General features: G+C 37.3%; 4 protein-coding genes across 4 annotated transcripts; 2 read left to right on the forward strand and 2 right to left on the reverse strand.

Annotated features, from left to right (window-relative positions):
• Nucleotides 1-290: 290 nt before the first annotated feature.
• Nucleotides 291-1,991, reverse strand: LOC126791208 (peroxidase 24). Its single transcript, XM_050517629.1, has 4 exons — nucleotides 1,759-1,991; nucleotides 1,225-1,416; nucleotides 953-1,118; nucleotides 291-694 (listed from the first exon to the last, which is right to left on the reverse strand). Exons 1-4 carry the CDS (start codon nucleotides 1,969-1,971, stop codon nucleotides 291-293), a joined length of 975 nt encoding a protein of 324 aa, XP_050373586.1. The 5' UTR covers nucleotides 1,972-1,991.
• Nucleotides 1,992-5,154: 3,163 nt separating this feature from the next.
• On the forward strand, nucleotides 5,155-6,400 carry LOC126791210 (uncharacterized). Its single transcript, XM_050517631.1, has one exon. It carries the CDS (start codon nucleotides 5,182-5,184, stop codon nucleotides 5,992-5,994), a length of 813 nt encoding a protein of 270 aa, XP_050373588.1. The 5' UTR covers nucleotides 5,155-5,181; the 3' UTR covers nucleotides 5,995-6,400.
• A 2,558-nt stretch (nucleotides 6,401-8,958) lies between these two features.
• On the reverse strand, nucleotides 8,959-11,100 carry LOC126791220 (uncharacterized). The gene is made up of 4 exons (XM_050517641.1): nucleotides 10,864-11,100; nucleotides 10,682-10,777; nucleotides 9,811-9,960; nucleotides 8,959-9,299 (listed from the first exon to the last, which is right to left on the reverse strand). The coding sequence occupies exons 2-3, from the start codon at nucleotides 10,770-10,772 to the stop codon at nucleotides 9,836-9,838; spliced, it is 216 nt and encodes a 71-aa protein (XP_050373598.1). The 5' UTR covers nucleotides 10,773-10,777; nucleotides 10,864-11,100; the 3' UTR covers nucleotides 8,959-9,299; nucleotides 9,811-9,835.
• A 1,176-nt stretch (nucleotides 11,101-12,276) lies between these two features.
• On the forward strand, nucleotides 12,277-16,519 carry LOC126791201 (uncharacterized). The gene is made up of 8 exons (XM_050517617.1): nucleotides 12,277-12,579; nucleotides 13,131-13,544; nucleotides 14,065-14,185; nucleotides 14,322-14,634; nucleotides 15,407-15,479; nucleotides 15,790-15,880; nucleotides 15,959-16,038; nucleotides 16,237-16,519. The coding sequence occupies exons 1-8, from the start codon at nucleotides 12,526-12,528 to the stop codon at nucleotides 16,372-16,374; spliced, it is 1,284 nt and encodes a 427-aa protein (XP_050373574.1). The 5' UTR covers nucleotides 12,277-12,525; the 3' UTR covers nucleotides 16,375-16,519.
• The last annotated feature ends 374 nt before the right edge of the window (nucleotides 16,520-16,893 follow it).

Raw genomic sequence — 16,893 nt, forward strand, 5'->3', positions numbered from 1 at the left:
ATTTAGCACTATGACTAGCCCGGGCTAAATAAACGGGGGCACCAATTTGGCATGTGAGTTAACTAATAAAAAACAGATTGTGCCAAATGTTAGGTATATATTGGAAAATGGCTAAATTTTGACCCTTTATTATTAGAGATGGTTCACTGCTAAATAAAAAAAATTAAGGGCTAAATTTTAGTTCTGGCCCCAATTTAGAGGCTTCCTTATTGGAGATGGCCTTACGATTTACGAGGAACTTCGGATTGTAAAAATAAGAACCACTCTTAGGTGAAGACGCTAGCTATCAACTATGCATTGACAACTCGGCAGTTCATCCTAATTTCTCCATCATTTCCCGTTTTGATTCCGATGTCACCCATTTTCTTCATCGACTGACCAAAGTGAGCCATGAAGACATGGAAATTTTGGAAGCTCCTTGCAACCCTAGCTGCCCGCCGGTTAGTGAGTAAGGCTGCATCTGATCCGAGAAGGCCTCTGTTCTTCCTCAGACCCACAAAGTAGTGGCTATCGAAGGAGACTGAGCTACGTTCGTCAAGCTCAACGGTGGTTGCCGGGTTCGGTCTGCCGGGGCATTGTGTTTTCAATAACTCTGCATATGCTGGATCAAGTGAAGGGTCTACGTCCCCTTTTCCGGTGAAGTTAAGTCTCCTTGCAAATACTACGCAGTGTGCTACTCCGATGGTATGCGCCCCTACACATTTTATTTATAATTAAATTAAAAGTCATTAAGAGAATGTCGATTGATAAACACATTTGTACATGAAAACCTGTCTGATCGAAAAGCAGCATTTCAAAAGAGGCTTGGAAACGAACTTATAATTAAACTACAAGGTAAGAGTGAGTTAGAGGTATTTGATGTACGTATTAATACCTTGTCCGCAGTAAACCAAGTATTAGTCTCTAAAAGTCTAAAGAAACGTCTGAAAATGTATATGACGATTGCATATACCTGATAAGGCAACAAGATCGATGTGGTTTAGCCCTAAACCAGAAAATAGATCTTGGAGTGTGGTGTAGTTTGCACCTGCGGAAGGTAAGTCTCTTGTAGCCTCTGTGGCAAGTGAAACTCTTCCATCTTTCCTCCCTCCAGAAATCTGCCACATCGACCTTCCAAACTGTACACATACGATATAATTCATCATCATCGACCATCAGCATATATATCATGATTCGTATATTGATATATGCTAAAACATGTAATGACAATATGGAGCTACGTACTTGGTAAGATACAGCATCTCTGGCCGCCAAAGCAACAATATCAGCACACGAGACGGTACCGGGACACTCTTCTTCTAATTTGGCTTTTATTTCATCAATAATTTCATAACCTTCAACCGACCGGTTTGGTCTCGCGTTCTTCTCCGCCGTGTTGGCCTCAGTTGAATCTATCAATATCGATGCATCACATCCCTACGTACAAGAAGATAATATACAAACAAGTTAATTAATTTCCACATTGAGCAGGCTTCTTTTCAGAATTCAGAGTGACAGTGTAATAAAAAGAATCTGTCATATCACTCATATGGATATCTCATACTGCTATAGCTATAAGATCTAGCAAATTAAGAATGATCCATAATTACTTTACGAACAATACAAGAATATATGAACATGACAAGTGTATATCTATAGTTCTCTTAATTATTTGGGCACAAGTAAAACGAGGTGAGTATATACTTATATATATATACACACACTCACGAAATGATTAAGACGCTATGCCAGGTTGATAATGCATATATGTATACTCACCTGGACAAAGCAATCATGGTAATGCAGTCTTAGAAGCTTGGCCGCGAAGGTAGGGTTTGCTGCAACTTTGCTCCATGTAATCTTCCTCACTATATCTCCAAATTGGGGGCAACTCTTACGATAGAACCATGGACTCAACTGACCTCCATTACAAGAGCTAATAGCAACAAACACAAGAAGAGAAACCAGCGCAACTTGATTGTTTGCCCTCATATTCTTCAGGAAAGCAAAACTAATGCAGATAATGTATATATGACTGCAAGAATCCAATGTTTGTTTCGTGCTGTTTGAATGAACAATAAGCACAAAGCTTTCTATTTATAGCAACCTAGCTGGGTTCGAACTTGATTCTTGGTTTCTTGAGGTATAATCTGAATACGTAATTAAATCCCTTTGTCAATGAATGAAGCCCTTCATGATATATATGATAATTGAAATATAATTCATTAAGAGAGTCAACTAGCTACCATATCCAATCATTTCACTTGTAATGTTTAATGGCTTTATGACCAAAGGAAGAGGAGAAGAAAGAGAACGTAGCTGGGTGAAGAGAACGTAAACAACAAGTAAGACATTTGGGTAATGGAAGTCATATTACACATTTAAGCCTTTAAATCTAGATGAGTTTAGTAATTAAGCTAGGTACTCTCGCAAAACTATTACAATAATCAAAATGTATGGTCGAAAGTCCCATAGTTAAGACTGAGACAAAGATCGATTAGGCTCGATAATGATATTTCAATTAGTCCAAACCTACATGCAGGTGTTGATACATCAAGAGAGAAAATTTCAATGTTCATGCATCAATTGGTAGTTACCTTTCTAAACTAATCAATAATATTGTTCTTCGTCTACATACGTACAATCATGTAACATGATGTTGCATGTCCCGGATCAAGTATATGTTTAACTTCAACTGTCGTCTGATGTTGCCTTCAAAAAGACATCAATATACGAGTGGCTGGCATATGTATTATACAATAGAATTTCAATAATTCTTGGACAGATATTTCCAAACTCAATTGATGTTGGAGTGGAACGGAAGCAGATGATTTTGTTTGCAGTTGCACTTAAACAGAACTCAACTATTTAAGCTAAGTTTGAAGGCCCAATTTTCATTGTTTGCTTAACCTATCTTTTATATATATATATAGTCTCTATCCAGACTGAAGCTTCACTCTGAAATTTCAGAGTGAAGTTTCAATTTTGGCACACTTTTCGGTCAAATTTTTTTTCAGCATAAGCGATTCAATATTGAAGTATGCTATTCAAGATCATCTATACAAAATTTCATCCAATTTGACAATGATTTGAGCTTTCAAAATTGAGATTTACACGAACGGTTCACGTTGAACAGTTTTAATTCATTCATTAATTTAATCTAATTTCAATACCTTAACGATGTCCGAATTAGATGAAATTTTGTATAGATGATCTTGAATAGCATACCTAAATATTGAATTGATTATGTTGAAAAAATTTGACCGAAAAGTGTGCCAAAATTGGAACTTCACTCTGAAATTTCAGAGTGAAGCTTCACTCTGGATATGGATTGTATATATATATATATATATACATATTTTCTCAAATGCGGAGGTCCGCACCAATGATTTTAGTGCGGATTTCCATCTTTTTACCACTTTTTGATCAAATTTTCTCATCTCCACCGTCTAGTATCTAAATAATATTGTGTAGATAACCTCTGCAAATTTTCAGCCAATTTAGTAATCTTTAAGGCCCTCAAAATCGAATAACAAATGGACGGACCGAATTCTGTCGAACCGTTACCGTTCATATTTTTAACAGAAAAACGCAATTTTGAGGGCCTTAACGATTACCAAATTGGCTGACAATTTGCAGAGATGATCTACACAATATTATCTAGATACTAGACGGTGGAGATGAGAAAATTTGATCAAAAAATGGTAAAAATATGGAAATCCGCACCAAAATCTTGGTGCGGACCTCCGTAGCCAAGAAGGGCTGATATTGTATATATATATATATATATATACAGTCCCTATCCAGAGTGAAGGTTCACTCTGAAACTATATATATACAGTCCCTATCCAGAGTGAAGGTTCACTCTGAAGTTTCAGAGTGAAGTTCCAATTTTGGCACACTTTTCGGTCAAATTTTTTCACCATAAGTGATTCAATATTTAGATATGATATTCAAGATCATCTCTATAAAGTTTCATCCAATTTGACAATGATTTGAGCTTTCAAAATTAAGATTTACACGAACGGTTCACGTTGAACAGTTTTAATTCATTCATTGATTTAATCTAATTTCAATACCTTAACGATGTCCGAATTAGATGAAATTTTGTAGAGATGATCTTGAATAGCATACCTAAATATTGAATCGCTTATACTGAAAAAATTTAACCGAAAAGTGTGCCAAAATTGGAACTTCACTCTGAAACTTCAGAGTGAACCTTCACTCTGGATAGATAGATATATATATATATATATATGCTTAACCGGTTAACCCTATCTAGCTAGGTTAGTTGTAGAGATAAAATATAGCTTGACGTTAAGTTATAGCTTAATCATGGTATGTGTATTTAGATATAATGAAGTAGATATGTAGAAATGTAGAATCAGAGTCTAATATTGGAACACTGTAGGACGTACGTATCTCATTACCAGTATCTAATTAGCCACTATTTGATAAGATCTCTTTGCGTTCAAAAATAAGATCTCTTTGATCTTTCTCTTCTCCTTTGATTCCCAAATGGTCGCATTTGCTTCCGGAAAAGATAGATATACCACCAAAGCATATAAAGCATAGCCATCCAAATCGCTTGCACTCAAAGGTTGAAATATCTCATTCTCAAAGAGAAAAAAAATTCTAATTCAATCCTATATATCAAAGCAAAACACAGCTAATGATCATGATCGAGCTGTTACAATTGCATATGATCTCAAGTTCAGAAGACCCTAGCTAGCTAGTTCCATACCCAAGGTCAGTACTACACCTTAAGCATTCTCTAACAAATATAATAGCTGAAACAATAAGTAACAAAAAAGAAACATATTTGACTCAATATATATTTCTCCTTCTTCATCTTCTGTGTCATCATCTGAAATAAAATCTTCATTATGAAGTTCTTTTACTTTCACTGCGTTTTTTTCAAGTCCACCCATTTTGACGGCCGCATGGCAGTGATCTGCCTCCTAGCGCCTAGGCGCCGCCAAAGTGGTTTAGACAGTCGTTTTTTTAGAACATTGGACTATAATCATATTACTTATGTTCTCTTAAAAAATTTCCCAAAATTTTGATGGATTTTGTGGTTCTATTCCTTCGCGCATACATATTTTGATGGAAGTTGGCCCAATAAACCCAAATTAAACCTCTTTTCTAAAAAGTGTAAACCCCCCCCAAAACCTTTCCACCCTCCCTCCCAGAGTCCCAACCATGGCGGCAGCTCCTCCTCCTCCCCGTCCCAACTCCAAACTCAACCCAAAAACCGTCCAAAAAGCGGTGAAATCCCTCCTCAAATGGCGAGCCTCCCAAACCCACCGAAACCCCGAAGACGACGAGTTGACCTACCTCGTCCTCACCCTCAAAAAAGCCCCCCCAAAGAACGGCGTCATCTCCTTCCAAATCCCCCTCCCACACCCCCTCCTCTCCTCCTCCGCCACCTTCTGCCTCATCTACGACGACCGCCCCTCCTCCTCCACCCTCACCGCCCCCCAAATCCACAAGCTCATCAAAACCCACAACCTCCCCATCTCCAAAGCCCTCAAGCTCTCCAAACTCAAGTCCCACTTCAACTCCTTCGAAGCCAAGCGCCAACTCATGTCGTCCCACGACGCGTTTCTGGCCGACAAGAGGATAATAGAGCTGCTGCCGAGGCTGCTGGGGAAGCAGTTTTACAGGAAGAAGAGGATGGTGCCGGTGCCGGTGGACCTGCAGAAGAGGAACTGGAAGGAGCAGGTGGAGAGGGTTCTCGGGTCGGCGATGGTGCATTTGGGGAGTGGGACTTGTAGTGTGGTGAGGGTCGGGAGGGTTTCGATGAGTTGTGAGGAGATTGTGGAGAACGTGGTTGCGGCCGTGGAGGGGATTGTGGAGGAGGTTGTTCCCAGCAAGTGGCGCGGTGTGAGGTCGTTTCATTTGAAGCTTCTGGAGTCGCTTGCGCTGCCCGTGTATCAGGCCGTGCCGGATGAGACGTTGTTGAGGATGGAGGGAAGTGCGAAGGATGAGAAGAAGGTGGAGTTAGTGAGGTGAGGTCGTTGATGTGGATTAGTTGGATGATCTGGTTTGTTGTTGTGAACAAGTAAAGTTTTGAGGTAAGAGGAGTAAGAATGCAGGAGAGGGATTCGGCATGGCTGTTCATTTGAGATTTTCTGGCTTCAAATTTTGAATGTTCAGGTGTCCATTTTCGAACTGTTTTGCAGTTTTGATTTTGTTAGTTGAACGCTTAATGTTATAGTGCCATAGATTACTCTTTTGCTGTGGTTTCATTGTGACTATGTGAATTGGAATACATTCTGCTAGTTTCATTATAACTATGTGAATTGGAACCTGCTAGGGAGATTTATACTGGCTTCCATATATGCTGATATATAAAGCCTTTGTTTCGAATACGGGATTTTGATTTCAATATTCGATTTAGGCTTTATCTTGAAATGAATATCCATCACTGTGTGATTGCCTTGAATATTTAGAACTTCTGTTAAGATGTTCCTCTTGGTGAAATGATTTTGATGACAGTGATACATAGCTTATAGTAAATGAATAACCAAAAACTATGTGTATAAGTGATATTGTCTTGGGGATTTCAGAGATGAACTAATCTTTAGAAATGTATAAAAACATAAAAAATAAAAACAGACTCTATGGATCTGATTGTCCAGGGGAGACATTGGCAGATAAGATACGGATTGCAAGTACGGGCGTGGTTGGATCCATGTGTACCAGGAATCCCAAATCATACCCGCAATCCTTGTGTCTACTTAGGCTGAAACTATGATTAGAGATATACTCTTTTTGTAAAGAGGGGAAGCTATATCAACAATTCCTTTTTAGTGATAGCCTGATAGGGATGTAGTTGATAGATGTGTTTGGAAGATGGAGAGTGATAGGAAATTTCTGTGAGAGTGATGGTCGTCACTCTTCTTCTAGGAGGCTGAAAATTCTAACTGTATATCTCTAGTGTGATTTATGGAAGAGGATTTGCGAAGGTGTAAAACGAGCATCTACCAAGATGTGTATTTGGCGTGTGTACAATGATTTCTTGCCATGTCTGCAGTGTCTAGCTTTAAGCATGTAGTGCTGCTTTGTGTGTTATGTGACTCTGAGGTTGAAATTACACTTCATATCTGTCGCAATTGTTCATTCACCTGGCAAGTGCTATTATCAATTAGAAGGGTGAGTGATCGTTGCTTAGATTTGCACACTGATGGGATTGATACTGTTGAGTAGCTCAATTCTGTGCTAATAATCTACGAACAGGATTTTGAGGATCTAATGTTTTAGTTATGGGGCACAAGGGGGTTTGGGATCAGAAGTCGTCTGCGGCATATGACGCTGTACGTGCTAGTTCGTGGCTAACAGAGTTTCGGGTTCACAGTGGGAGGATTGGGAATACTGGTTCAGCTAGAGTGGCGCAGTGGGTTTCTCCTTCATTTGGTGTTTTAAAGTTAATATAAATGGTTCTTTTAATCAATTAACACAGAAGGGTGGTCTGGGATTTGTGATTCAAGGCTCTAAACCTCTTCAAAACTTGCTCTCAGCTGAACATGCTACAGCAGTGGCATGTCAGGCTGCTGTGTATTTCGCCTTGGAAGTTGGAACTTGGAAACAATCTGATGCCTTTTGTTATTGAAAAAAGATTGCCTGAAGGAGAAATATAATTGCGGCGATCTTGTTCCAAATGTGCCTGAACAAGTAACCCTATACTGGCTTATGGTCGTACTGATGCCCATGTTGGTTGAAGCATTAGCACTAAGGGCAGGTCGTCAGGCAGCTTATCCGCATGGTTTCAATTTCGACAAAGTAGAAGAAAATTCAGAGATTTTAATCTACTGTATCAACAAGAAAATGGGTTTCCCTTGGCGTACCAGAATGATTCTTCATGACAGTGTTGATCTTCCTTCAAAGTTCAACACTTCAACATCGTATCATTCAAACAAAAATGGAGTTTTGATGATGCACTTACAAATCTCGGATGGACATTCTACTACCATTTCCAGCTGGAATCTATCCTTAGACCATCTCCCATCATAAGGTAAAACCATAAATATACCTTACTACCACCTCCCACCATAAGGTATCCCCATTTTCCCAAAAAATTTTTTGCCTTATGTGAATAGTGGAATGCTATCTATGGCATTCCATTTCGTAAGGTAAATGAGATATATTTTTTCATTTTCTTCCCAATCTATCCTCATACTTTTTCTAATATTCCAATTATATTCATTTTAATTTTAGTTACATATTAATTTTCTCCATAAATACCATACTTATTTTTATTTTTTACAAATAACTATTGTACCATCACGAACCTAGCAGTGAGCTCTTTCATATGATCCCAATATTGAATATGATTGAGTTAAATTATTTTAATGTATAAAAATAACTTATGATTTATAAACGATAATTAACGGCCTCTTTAAAACTTTCTCGGAGATGACCTCCGAGCTCGGAAAAAGTACCATACAAACTGATGCATAAAAGTAAAATAACTAAATAATACATAAATATTAAAAGAATATATAGAATTTTCAAAAATGTCCGTTAACTAGCCGTTATACATGTTGACAAAAAAAATAGTAGCCGTTTTTCAATCATGATTCAAATAATAGCCGTTGTCATTCAAAAACCCTATGTATACCTTACCATTTATACCTTATGGTGGGAGCTTAAAAATAAAAGGCAAAAAAGATGCTAGGAATATACTAAAGTGGTAAGCCATATATCACTTATAGCTTACCAATTTTACCTTATGGTGGGAGATGCTCTTAGCAATTCATATGGAAGAAAGAGCCAAGAAACCACAGTATGCCTTCGTTGTCCTTCACTTTGCTTCTTCTGTTGAAGGAAAGACGATCAAATTTCATCCCCCAATTCCTTGTTAAATGCTGCTCATAAGGTGGTTTGTTGCCACAAAATAACACGAGCTCTAAAAACTAAGCTCCACCGGGAAAAAACAATAAATGTCAGTAAGGACTGTTTGCTATGTTACAACACTTTTTGAGTTTCTGGTTAAATATTAAAATTCTAGTTTCTCAGATACATAAATGTTCTACAACACTGGAACGCCACACACAAAAAGGAAAAAAAGGTTACAAATATGTAATGCCTTCCATGAACACTGCACTAAGGAGGGTCAACCTCGCGTGATCAATCAGAAATTGTAAGGCAACAGTATATCGTAAGACAGTATGTTATTTCCATGAAAAGAATAATAGAAATTTCAAAACTTTCATTCCGTATGAAACTATTGTTTAGGAAGATCAAGGGCACCTTTCACTTAATGTCCTACTACGGAAGTATTTCTCAAAAACTGTCCTGCATGTATTATCTTCTTCCTGAAGAGCACAAGAAAACAGTTTCAATTGTTACTGTAGCAAACTAATATGCACAGAATGTTGTGTAGTGCTCTAGTGTAATAAGTAAAAATTAATGCACATGTACAGGTTCAACTCATGCAAATAAGGTCGAGTTATTGTTGTCTGAAAAATTGAGCTGAGCTCCTATAGACAAATTATAGTTGTCTCTATATCATTCAACATTAGTTCACTCATTACTAAACTAAAGACAGATATGATGTAAATTATTGTGATCAGTTGACGCAAAACAGTCCAGGCAAAACAAGATGGTTTTCTCTCTTTTCCTTTTCCTTTCTTTTTCCCAAACAAAGGTTTTGTATGTTGATTCATCCACAGTCAGTGCCTACAACCCAATTATGAATCCTACATACGCAAACATATAGCAAAGGATATGCAATAAAAACAATTATAAGAATTTAATACTTTAGCTGTACCAAGCAAATGGATAGGCATCTAAAAACAACTACGTAAAGATCCCCTAACTACTAACCTTACGAAAATGAGGCCCGTCTAGCTTAGGACTCTTTCTTTGCTTCTACATCACGATTTCTCCAAGGATTGAGAGCGTCTCTGACTGCCTGAGCCTCTGGAGAGCTTTCCCAAGCCCGTTTTTCAGACTCCAGAACTGTTACTTTATCATCTTCATGTATGAAAGAGGGGACATATAATTAGCAAGAAATGAAATAGAAAATCATGAGACTATGAGAGACTACAAAGCAGCTCTTTCACAAAAACTGTTGGAGAAAGTTCAATTAAATGATAACAAACATAAAGATGCATTTGGTAAAAACTAAAATTTAGTATCATAACGAAGACTGTTGATAAGGTGGAGGAGCCCAAAAAATTGAAAGGGTACAAAAAGGGAGCAACATGTGCTGAAGAAATTGTCAAGTAAATACTGGTTGTCAATTTTAGCATCCGGGATCATCATTCCTCAAAATTAATCGAGAGTAACCATTACCATTGACAATCAATGTACTTAGAACACAAGTGCCGATTCAAACGGTCCACAATTCACTAAAACCATGTAAATGAAACCCTATCCAGAGTAATTTCAACCAAAAAAGTGCCAATTATAACCAATCCATATACAACGTCTGCTGAACCATTTAACAAAAAATCCCACCACATGTCTGAAACTACAGAAGTCATGAACCACCTGTACAGGCACAGTCTGATCCATTCTTATTAGAAAGCAACAAACTTTCCATGACAGATCCACAACAATTCACAAGCAGACATAAAATGAAGCTAATATTTCCATACTATGCATCAAAAACTAAACTCTAATAGGGAATACATATTGAGGAGAAAGTAATTGAAAAAAAAAAGGGTAAAGGTGAAATGGAGAGTTCTCACACAGAAGCCGGTTTTGATCATAAAGAACTCCATGGATGCTCCAATCAGAGCTGACCCAAATGCAATCTTTAAATACCAATCAAGAAACTTCATATTCACTGAAAATACACAACCCAAATAAGAAATCAGAAATCTAAGGGGATTCAACAAGTAAAATACGCATTATCAGAGACAAGAGATTTACAGAGTGAGCCAAGTTCCAGGAAGACTTTCGGACTGCGAAAGTTGGTTTCTAAGGGTAGAGTTGACGATAGGGTAGAGGGTTCAGAGTAGGGGGCAAATCCGGCGGTCGGTCACGAAGAAGGGGTCGGAAAAGGTACAGTGCAGTGGCCGGAGAAGGATGGGAAGAAGGAAGGAGAGGATTCTGAAGTTGTCGGGTTGCAGAGCTAGAGAGTGAATAGTGAACACATTTGACACTTTTATGTATTTGGTTTTTTAATAGAAGATTTGTAAAAGAAAATAAAATGTTGCCATTTTCAATCAAGTCTGTGGGATATTCTGATCAGCTTATGATTCTTTTGACGATGCAAGATATGGGTTGGAACTTGGTAGCTTGCATTTTTTGAAGTTCACAAGTAAAGATTAATTGAGATGGAGAGAAAAATTTACTCAAACAACCACTCGAATACTACTACCATGCAACCAAAAGTCCTCTTCCAAGTATAAATAACCATAAGAGCGAGCGAAGCAACATGATTAACACGAAGATAAAGAACTCTGGTCATTAGCACTAGCCCTTTACTCAATTATTTTCTGATCGATCCATTCTCTGTACACATTCGTCGGATGGCCAAGAGACAGAGACGTCGTATAAACAATTTTACCACGCCTCGGACGATAACCTACTTACTGGTTCACATGGAGCGCAAACAAAGTAATCTTTTTATAACATTTTTCTATGGTCACTAACAATAAATTAAGATTTTAGGGCCTGTCTTATACTCTCACCAGTCACCACTACTACCGGTGATTTAATTGAACTAGTAGCATTGACTCGTATAAATTTATACGAATTACACAATTACTTAAAAAAATAATAGTTAATTTTGATTTATCTTTTTTTCACTATTCACAATTTTTTCCTGATTTTTTTAATTTTGTTTTATTTTTATTTTTATAATTTATCATATTATCTCTACCACATATTATTATTATTATTATTATTTATCTCTAACATAATTATTTTAAAGATTTTAAAATTTTAATAAAACTGTTGACACCAACTAAATTACGTTTCTATAATGGAGATAAGAATTAGATTAAGGATATCCTCAGATTAAAGTCACTTTCGGTTTTTGTAACCAACCTTATTCTTTAAAGTAACAGAAGAAGTTACCTGTTTGCAGTTTTGTTTTTACAGAACAAATGAACGTGAGCAGTGAATATTAATTTCAGTAATAAAATTAATGCGGTGGACCGACTCACGACTCCAAGTGGATCACTCCCTCCCACTCTCCCCAGCCGCACATAATTCCGCTTCCCTCTATTTCAGTGATTAGAGTGCGTCCATAAGAGCGAGTGTCCACTCGCGCGAGTATGGAAATGCAATGCGACATGATACTGTGTAATTAAAAGTCCTCGTCTTCTTCTTCTTCGATTCTTCATCTTCAAGAGACCAGTGTCTTTCCTTGGAAATTCTCTTGTTCTTTTCTCCTCCATTAAATTATTAATCTTTGTATTCCTTCTCCATTGGTGTTATTATAACCAAAAATACTTGGATTATATAATAACCTTAAACAAGCAATTCCCATGTTGTTCTTCAATCACTGAACTATATTATGTTCATCTGTTGGTAGAAAGTTTCAGTCCTTAGATTCTGGGGGAGTTTGGTTTGGTTTTCTTGGCAATGCAAGCGCCTCAAGGAGTGAGTAGTGGAGTTGCAGAATCTCCTGCTGCTCAGGTTTGTGGGTTTCTTTCTAAATTTGGATGTGATTTGTTTTTTTTGGATTTGGAGTTACTATATGTGGTAGCTGGGTGGATGCAGCTTGTGCTTTGTGAGTTTGTTCATGTTTGGCTTCTGGGTTTCTACTTATAGCTTAAAAGAACAACCGGGCTGACTTTTTCACTCTACCCATGATGGTCTATTTTGGACTTTTGGTACTGCTTTATTGATTAGCTGGTTCCTAATTGCTTTTGGATTTGGTGGTAGGATCTCAGATATCTGAAAAAGGGTCTAATAGAAGTTTTACATTCTTCTGTTTGTAGATCTTGGTTCATTGATTGTCATATGTAAAGTGGGGATGGGTTTACTACTACTTTCTTTATTGAGCAGATAGATTGTTAGAGATATTGACAAATATTGGAGCTGAATTCTGCATGATATACCCTTGTGTTGTTGTACTCAGCGTCTCAGCCGGGTTGTTTTTGCACAACACATTTGAATTTACTTTGATGATTTAAAGATCACAAAATTTTTAAGTCCAACTGCTAAGATTCTTGGTTTCTATGCAGACTGGTGGTCAGAATCTGAAGTCCATACATGAAGAAGGTGGGGAACCAGGTCATGGAGGAAGACGCCCTGATATATCACTTCAAATACCCCCAAGGCATGCAGGGTTTGGCAGAAGCCGTAGTGGGAAGGGCATGATCCAGTCTCAAGGTTCCTCTAAGAGTAGCCAACTATCAGGAGGCTTATTCCGGGCTTTAAGCTTCAAGAAGAAAGGTACACTGCAGGATGGTGAGAAAAGTTCCCTCCTAAATTCAGACTCTAGTACAGCTCCCGGAAGTCCAATAGCAGCCAATAATGAACCAGCATCTTCTTGGACAAAGTGTGCCTCTCTTCCTGTCACACCAGCATCTAATCTGTCACCATCCATTTCTACACCTGTTTCTGCAAGGATGTATAACGAACGGCACAAGCGCTATGTAAGTGGTCATGCAATCTAGGATTTTCCACATCCCAAGTTTATTAGATTTCACATGCTTATTCTTTTCAAACAAAAAAAAGATTTCACATGCTTATTTGCACTTGAAGATATACAAATATTGTGTCATATAATATTCGATGATTTGAGAATATTCCACTCTCACAATCTTGGTAGAAGATATTTCAAGATTGATGATTTAACTTGCCATTTTCTGTTTGAAATTCTTCAGAGAATGTACCTAAACATATATTGTCACGCAAAATAAACCTAGTTTATGTTTTTTTTTTGTCTGACCAAAATTTGAAGTTCACAAGGTACCTCTTAATCATGCTATATAATTATTCTGGTCAATACATCTGTCTGAGTTAATGTGCTTCATTTAGATTTATTTTTGTCCTTGGATTTCACTAAAATGGCCTGTGGCTATGGAAATCATCTTATTAGAAAAAGATAAAGTAATTCCAGAAAAGAAGGAACTAGTGATAGTATCTGAGACTGTTGTGTTTAATATTATGCAGAAAGAAAATAGTAAGCCTACAATTTCAAGGTCCCTGTCTGTGCCTGGGCGAAATAAAGTTATTGTCAGATCCATATCTTTTGCTGCTCGAAATGAGAGTATCCAGACGGATCCTAGTGATGGTATGTAGTAGAACTATCATAAAGTTTATTAATAACGAGTAAACTTTCTGTGTTTTAGAGGTTACTCATGGGAACAGAATTGTTGTAAAAGATTACACTGTCAGTAACCCCTCTAATTTTGTTTTTGGCATATCAGATCAAATAACTCCAGTTGCAGTCGAGGCTGATGATGAAGAAATTCCTGAAGAAGAAGCAGTATGCAGGATTTGTCTTGATGAATGTGAAGAACAAAATACACTCAAAATGGAATGCAGTTGCAAAGGGGCTCTCAGACTTGTACATGAAAAGTGTGCAATTGAGTGGTTTAGCACAAGAGGAAACAGAACATGTGAGGTATGTAGGCAGGAGGTTCAGAATTTACCTGTAACCTTGCTTCGAGTACAGAGCTCTGTTCAAAGGACCAATGGACAGAACCAGAATCAACAGAGTTTGCGTCCGGAAACGATAAGGTGACAATGTGGGATTAAATTACCTTTTGTTTATGAATATGATAGGGAGATACAATTTAAAGATTCATGTTTTCATGAGTATACTAAGGTTTGCATAAGAAAACCCAAATAGAAACCTTTCTAAAATATCTGTCGATGTTCATTTACGATTGAATAGTCATTTTTCTCCAAAAAGATATACCCAATTTAAGGGCTAGAAAAGGATCCAAATCATCTGTTGTAAAAATAGGATTTAAATCATAAACTCATTGAAAATTTTAATATTGAAGTTTAACTTTAATAATGGAGATTTTTGTGGATGTACTGTGAGTCTGTGACTACTGTCTTGAGTTCCTACCAGTGATTAATATCATACTACTTGTTCTAACAAAAATAGGATCTCTATAACCTCAACATCAGTAGTTTGGTACAGTGGTGTGGGTTGTCTTTTTCTTGCATAGGCAAAATAGGATCTCTACCATGTAGGAGAACTTTTTAAGATTTTCACAGATGAGATAGAACTATAAAAAAAAAAAAGATAGATTTTTGGCATGCTAGAGCTGGGATTATGAGACGTTTGAATCATTCATATGATTAATTCTTCTATTGAACAGAAAAATAAAAGTATCAGCCACCATCAATGATTCACCAGTAAGCAGATAATGTATTCTGTAGGGCTTATTATCATACTAGTCAATCTCTAATAGAATGGCTGAATTCTGTTTTTCCCAAGCATATGATAGTCCTAGATTTTTAAAACCCTTTATAGCTAATGAAATCATGTCTTGTGCAGTGCGTGGCAGGACTTCGTAATACTGGTATTGATTAGCACAATATGCTATTTCTTCTTTCTGGAGCAACTACTGGTATGCCCATTCTTCTATGAAGATACTTTAAGCACAAAGAATTTGTCTCCAACTAAACTGGAAGTTCTTGTCGTGTCTCCTAATGAATTGGATTATCCGATCACAATATACAATCAAAACAAATTAATGTTCAGCATAAAGAAACCCTAACATAAGATTACATGTCAGACCCGTAACTTATGTGGTGATGGAATATTCTATATTGGAAAATACAAGGTCCCAAAATTACTGGTGCAGCAAGGGACTGAAATGTAGCTGGTTATCCGTAGCACGATTAGCAATGCTAATTTTATTCTTTCGCATTATGCAGATTCGAGACTTGAAAACTCAAGCTATCATGGTTGCAGCACCATTTGCATTTACATTGGGTCTCTTAGCATCAATATTTGCAGTTGTCCTCGGTATGATTAAGCCTCAGAAATAATTGGTGTCCTACCCAAGTTTCAAACAGTCCTCACTATTTTCTTGTTTAAATTCAGCAATCAAGGAGTATATATGGACATATGCAGCTCTCGAGTTCGGACTTGTAGCACTCAGCGTACACCTTCTCTATTCTACAGTGAGTGTCCCTCTTCCAATAATTGATTTCCCTATAGTATCTTTAGTCAAATTGCCAAGTTGTTGGGTACATCAAACCGTTCCGTTCTTGTTTCATTGCCACCAAAAGGGGTAACAATATCATCAAATTACTCAATCTGGTACAAGGGTATCAAGAAAATGCAGATATTAACTAATGCTATTCATTTTCTTTTCCCAGTTTCATCTGCCCGCTGTATATTCAATATTGCTTGCATCAGTAGTGGGTTTCGGAATATCAATGAGCCTCAACACATTGTATATGCAATACTTCACTTGGCGAGTTCAAGTTGCTCAAAACAACACCAGCCCAGTTTGACTGAATCTCGGTAGTAGCAACTAGCAAGGCTAGCATTTAGCGTTGTGTTGGTCAATTATTAATACAATAATGCATTTTTTTTGGTTACTAGAATTGATCGAGCAGACAAGTTTTTGTATAATGAAAGATGTTGCCACCGAAGCAATGAAGCATGTATCCCTCGTCTATATTTTATCATGTGCAGCACTAATGGTTTTCTTATGACGGCAAAGAAAAAGCACCGCAAGAAACTCTCTCCTAGCTGATCCAAGTGGAAGGTTGGGAGCATTTCAACCAGATAGAAGATGAAAAATGAGAGATTCTCTGGAGATTCACTGTCACAAATAAACTGTATCCAACTAAGTAGAGAACCCTGCCACTCAGTAGAATTAGGAACTTGTGCCAACTTCCAAACCTGTTTAGCAAATGCGCATCCTTGACATGGATGAGTTACTGATTCCATATGTGAATCACAGATTGATCAAACTGTTTGGGTGCTTAAAATGAATAAATTTTTAGTTACACTTCAGGAGGCATAGT

This window comes from Argentina anserina, chromosome 4 (assembly GCF_933775445.1).
Source record: "Argentina anserina chromosome 4, drPotAnse1.1, whole genome shotgun sequence".
Classification (NCBI taxonomy): Eukaryota; Viridiplantae; Streptophyta; class Magnoliopsida; order Rosales; family Rosaceae; genus Argentina; species Argentina anserina.